At 34.6% G+C, this 6,465-nt stretch overlaps 1 protein-coding gene across 1 annotated transcript; it reads left to right on the top strand.

Moving 5' to 3' along the window:
- Nucleotides 1-200: 200 nt before the first annotated feature.
- On the top strand, nt 201-4,675 carry LOC110930447 (putative wall-associated receptor kinase-like 16). Its single transcript, XM_035987675.1, is given in 4 exon segments — nt 201-1,286; nt 2,886-3,056; nt 3,228-4,439; nt 4,497-4,675. Coding segments are annotated over 3 exon segments (2,133 nt in total). The 5' UTR covers nt 201-532; the 3' UTR covers nt 4,436-4,439; nt 4,497-4,675.
- Nucleotides 4,676-6,465: the final 1,790 nt, after the last annotated feature.

Below are 6,465 nucleotides of genomic sequence, written 5' to 3'. Positions count from 1 at the left end.
CTTTACAACGCGCAGCACGGGTCAAAATTCTAGATAACGTTATAAAAAAAGCCAGCCACAAATATATAACGCAAAATTAAAATTCCAAAAATTTGGGACCAATGAATTATTATTATTTGGATTTAGTCTGGCGACTGTTCAAAGTCTTCTTTAGATGATCATAAGGTCAACCAACCAATTAAATTCTTTCTTAAAAGTGTTCCGTAGAATCAAACCAATGTTAACTGAACCTAACACAAGTAGACTCAGTCAATGCAAAAACAACTAGCTGCTACACCACCACCAAAGACCAAATACAAGCTTTCTTTAATTTTAGAGTTGACAGTTTACATCCTATAAACGAAAACACACACAAAAAGATATCATCTAGCTCATAAAAGAGGGAGGGAAAGAATGAAAGAAAGGAGAAACATGCTTCTTCATATTGTGATCCTCTCTCTTTTTAGAATTCCTTTTGCAATGGCCTTAGGAACTCTTCAAGGTTCTAACACAAGTGCTAGCAAAGCCAAACTGTCCAACCCACTGTGGAAACATGACAGTTCCTTACCCTTTTGGTATCGGTAAAGACACGGGTTGCTCCCTTGACAACTCATTCTACTTGAATTGTACCATCTCTGACGGTACTCCCAAGTTGTTCCTCCGTTCAAGCAGAATACAAATATACAGCATTTCAGATTCTGAGCTCCGCGTATACGCTTCGCCTGCTTTTAGGTGCTACAACCAGGATGGAACTATATACAGTGAATTTGAATGGTGGACTGGGTTAAGTAGCTTCACTTTCTCTGACAAGAACAAGTTCACAGTACTTGGGTGTGATGATTATTCTTTGATCAGAGGGACAAAGGGTACAAACTTTTCTAGTGGCTGTTTGGGAGTATGTGGCAGACCACAGGATGTGCCTGATGATGGGCAGTGCTCAGGATCAGGCTGTTGTCAGACATCTATACCCAAGGGCCTAAACTACTATAATGTTACACTTAACGCCTTTCAAAACCACACAGATGTTTGGTCTTTCAACAAATGTGGCTTGGCGTTTCTTGGTGAGGAAGGTAGTTTTAAGTTTCGTGGCGCCAATGATTTATCTAATGCCACGGATGTATGGGAGAGGATACAGGCCACTGTCCCTGTTGTGGTAGATTGGGCAATTGCACCGGACACTCGGGGTTGCTCTGAGTCTGCGGAATGCAAAGGAAACAGTTCCTGCTATGAGGTAGACACCGGTGGATATCGTTGTAGATGCAACCATGGATATGAGGGTAACCCCTATCTTGATCCTGGCTGCCAAGGTCAGTTTCCAGTAATATCAACATCATTTTCATAGCAAGTGTCTTATAATATTACTAGTTTACTTCAAAAAATGGGCTACTTAATTGATGTGTGTTATTTAGTTAGTTATTACAAATTGATGTTATGATAATGGATTTCAATATTTTTATCTATTTTTTTCGGGATTGAATAATTCGTTATATCTTCATCAAAAGTAACAATTTAAGCAAAAAGTAAGTTTACTCATCATTTTTATTTTATTTAATTTTTTTACTATACACTACACGTAAATTAAATATCATATTATAGATGGTCTTATTTAATTTTATTATATTACTATTTATTTTTGTTATTTGGTTAAAAAATTATTCCTTGAATCCAACAAATTCATATAGAGTTTAGAAACCGAGAGGGAAAATGAATACTGAGTTAAATATTCGTAGCCAAGAAACTAACACATATGAACTGATATGGAAGTCTATATTTATTTAATTTTTTTACTAAACACTACACGTAAATTAAGTATCATATTATAGATGGTCTTATTTAATTTTATTATATTACTATTTATTTTTGTTATTTGGTTAAAAAATTACTCCTTGAATCCAACAAATTCATATAGAGTTTAGAAACCGAAAGGGAAAATGAATACTGAGTTAAATATTCGTAGCCAAGAAACTGAGTAACACATATGAATTGATATGGAAGTCTATATTTATTTTTAATAAACCTCTATTACTCAAATTCTCTAGCTAAACTTTAAAATTGAGTTAGCGATATTTTGCCATAATAACATAAAGGTTTCTAGTTAGTGCCAATATGGTGTAGCCCAGTTGGTCGGAGACATAGTTATCGATAGCGGCCATAGCGACCGCTATCGCAAATAGCGTTGCGAATCGATGGACCTACGCTATTTGGATCTCGCGGCTGAAAAGCGTGAAAATAGCGACCTCCGGCGATGAATTCCGGTGCCGACGCTGCTTTTTGGCCGGAAACATGTGAGAAGAAGATGCGACCAGGAAGAAGATGCAGAGTAGCGGCGTGTTTAACACTCCTAGGGTTAAATAACTTTAGGTATTTTAACATTTAACCCCTCTATCTTTCACCAGTTTATATTTAACCCCTAAAACTTATAACTTTTACATAAAAAGTGTAAAATTAGTTTGTGTATTTAAACATTTAACCCCCTCTATCTTCACTAGTTTACATTTGGTCCTTAAACTTCTGAATTTATGAAAAAGTATAAAATTAACATTATATACATATATAAATTATAAATATCTATATTTTTTATTTTTAAAATTTTCTACTACCTTATCGCTATACACGAAATAGCGAGCGCTATTCCATCGCTATCGCTACGTAGCATATAGGTACCTTGTCGCTATTTGTCGTTATTCGCTATCGATAACTATGGTCGGGGTCCTCCTTGGGGAGGTTTTAGGTGGCCCTTTGTAGTAAGCATGAAATCCAGTTGATCTGTCGTGTCTAGTTAGTGTATTTTAATTATTATTAGATTTCATTTTTTTGTCAAGTCCCTGCATCTTCTCACCTTATTTCCATTTGACCACGTTTTTGCTTTCTTTAACAATGTTGTTTAATTTCTTTCGTTTTTTTAGACATCAACGAGTGTGAGAATCTACAAACCAACCCTTGCTATGGTGATTGTTTGAATACTCCAGGGAGTTATAATTGTACTTGTCCGCTAGGATCTTTTGGTGATGCAACAATAAAAAATGGGTGTCAACGCCCTATCCATTCAAAATTCTCTTCAACCATATTCATTATAGGTAATTTTTTTTTTTGGTTTAATTTCTTTGTCATGAAAGTATAATATGTGTATGATAACTAGTATAACTTTGAAAATAATATTTTTAGAGTGACAGTTTAAAAAAACCACGTTCACTAAAACTGAGCACAACTGTTAACTGAAGTGTTTTTCCTTTTCTGTGCACATGCAGCAATGGTGTTTGGTATAATAACAATACTATCTAGTATATTGGGGATTTTCTATGGTATAAAGAGGAAGAAGCTAATGAAGCTTCGAGAAAAGTTTTTTGAGCAAAATGGGGGTGTGTTGTTACAACAAAAGATCAATTCACAAGGGTCTCATGTGGCGATGACTTTGTTTAGTGTTGCACAACTCCGGAGAGCCACTGGTAATTATTCTCAAGAGAATATTATTGGCCGAGGTGGTTATGGCGTTGTGTACAAGGGAGTTTTGTCTAACAAACGTGTAGTTGCAATAAAGAAGTCTAAAGTAGTGGATGGAAACCAAGCAGAGCAGTTTATAAATGAAGTCTTGATTCTTACACAAGTCATCCATCGGAATGTTGTAAATCTTTTGGGGTGTTGCTTGGAAGAGGAAGTCCCTGTATTAGTTTATGAATTCATCTCTAATAACACTCTTTTCCATCACATTCACTCTAGAGTGGGCGGAATGAGTTGGTTATCATGGGAAAATCGATTGCGAGTAGCTGTTGAAGCTGCTAGTGCACTTGCATATCTTCATTCTGAAACTATTATGCCAATCATACACAGAGATGTTAAATCTGCCAACATATTACTTGATGATAACTACACTGCAAAAATTTCAGATTTTGGTGCATCAAGGTTAGTCCCATTGGATCACGAACAAGTAACTACTCTTATTCAAGGCACACTAGGGTATTTAGACCCCGAGTATTTTAACACAAGCCAACTAACATAGAAGAGTGACGTGTATAGCTTTGGAGTGGTCCTTGCAGAACTCATAACTGGGAAAATACCAATTGGTGTTGATAGATCAAATGTTGAAAAGAATTTAGCAACATATTTTGTCAATTCAGTTACAAATAACCACTTATATGAAATTGTTGAACCTCGCATATTACGTGAAGGGACTCTTGATCAGATACAAGCTGTAGGTAATCTGGTAAAAAGTTGCCTTAATCCACAAGGTCAAGATAGACCTACAATGAAAGAGGTCGTAGTCGAACTAGACAACTTACGCAAATTCACAACTCATCCTTGGACTCAGCAACAAACATTTCAAGAGACTAAAAGCTTAGTCCTAGAAGTTGAGCAATCAGATCTTTATGAGGTCCCGTTAATTTCGTATGGGACTACTGATGCAGAATCTCACTTAAGCAGCACATACATGATGTTTGAGGAAAACAAACCACGTTGAACTTCCTTTATCCCCCGCTCCGCAGCTGCTGGAGTAGTCGAGGCTCATGATGGAAACGAGGTTGGTGGTTCTCATAGTGTCAATTTGTGAGCATCAAGGTCGCCATATATGGTTAGCTAGATTATATTTGCTGTATTTAATGTATTCTATTGTTGTACTTCCTTGTAATAATTTGTAAAGTTTTCTATTCATCTTTTTCTTTGTCAAATTAAACAATTGTTATCCATTTTTCTTTTGCTATTCACAATACCGTTTCGAGTTCTGTTATTCCGCGTTTCTGGAATTAATCGTATCTTTAGATCCTGTTCCAGCTATTTATTCATTCTGGAGTAGATGAGTTTTTCAATAAGATTCTTTGTCTAGGTAGTTGTTTTCTCCATCCCGTGAGTTAAGTTGTTATCATGGTGTCTAACTCCTAGTCTCCTTTGCTCAATTTCTTAGTTGACATTTGCACAAACCACTCGGATGTTGTAACATCCAAAATTCATAATTTTATAAATTATATCAGTCATTATTGGATATAATAATGAAGACTAGCAAATAAAAATGTTGCCATAAATTTATATTACAAGTTGGGGACTTTAGAATGAAAATATGTATATAAGTACATGTTATATCTTTTAATTAGAAGTGTTGGGATTAAAATAAAAATATGTAAGTTTGGGATAGAAGGTATTGAAAGATAAAATCCATCCTTATATAGTCCGACGACATAATATGGTAAAATGAGAGCCTAAATGAAATATGGATACTTTTTGAGAGAGCCGTGTATCTTCAAGAAACAATTTCCCAAATTTGGTTGTGTTTTTGATATCTTTAGTCTGTAATCTTTGTCTTAGATGTTACTAAACTTCTAGACATAATTAATTTGAGTCTAGAACAAAGAATATGAGGCAGCTTGTGTCATTGAGACGAATTGGGTAAGAATTACAATGCTGAAAATCGCAGCTTTTACACAGCTTTTTTGCTAACTTTAAAAATTGACAAAATTGCAAATTGCAGTGCACATCCTTTACGTTTACATTAAATTGCACTGCACATCCTTTTTTATGTATAAAAGTTTTAGTGCACGTCCTTTACCTTTATTTTTTGTTGCAATGCACGTTCTTTACCAGAAACCTAGCTAGTTTTCTTAGTTAGCTTAAATGCATGCCTAGACATGATGGGTACATTAGTCATTTTAAGAAAATAATTAATGAGATGTAGAAAACAATTGTTGATAGGGGTAACAAGAGAGTTGACAAAGCTAAGAAGACTGTTGAAAAGGGTAAGAAGCCAGTTGACAAGGGTAAGAAAAGAGTAAGAAGCCGGTTGACAAGGGTAAGAAAAGAGTAAGAAGCCGGTTGACAAGGGTAAGAAAATTGTTGAAAAATATAACAAGAGTGTTGAAACAGATAAAAGGGGTGTAGATAAGAATAAATGATTTTAGGTTCTATAGCTTTTTTTTGCTAATTTTGTTTTTAGGTCATTTGGGGATGTATTTTGTCATAACAGTTTGATCAATTGTTTTGGTACTATTATGTTATGACTACTATGTTTGATTAAGATTTATTTGGTCATGATTTGATCTTCTTTTTTTTTTTTTTTGCATTTTATTTGCATTTTCTTATGAACATGGTTCGCAGTTTATTTTGATATGGTTTGGTTACTTTAAAGGCTCCAATATGTATAAGGTTTGGATTTTTATACACGTCATTATTATTTTCCAAAAATGACTATTAAGCCCATCATGTGTTCGGCATGTGTTTATGTTAACAAAGAAAACTAACTAGTTTATGGTAAAGGACGTGCATTGCAACAAAAAATAAACGTAACGTAAAGGACGTGTACTGAAACTTTTAAACATAAAGGACGTGCACTACAATTTTGTCTTAAAAATTAATATAAAATCAACTGAGCGTTCGTTTAGGGTGTTCAATATATCTACAGTAATGGGGTCAAAATGGGAATTTAAAACAAGTGCGCACAAACTTGTAAAAGCTGAAATTTGGTGTAATTGATTTAAGAATAATTTTGATACAAAGTTGAGT

This window comes from Helianthus annuus, chromosome 3 (assembly GCF_002127325.2).
Source record: "Helianthus annuus cultivar XRQ/B chromosome 3, HanXRQr2.0-SUNRISE, whole genome shotgun sequence".
Taxonomy (NCBI): domain Eukaryota; kingdom Viridiplantae; phylum Streptophyta; class Magnoliopsida; order Asterales; family Asteraceae; genus Helianthus; species Helianthus annuus.
The sequence above is the reverse complement of the archived record's forward strand: the minus strand, read 5'-3'. Positions and strand labels throughout refer to the sequence as shown.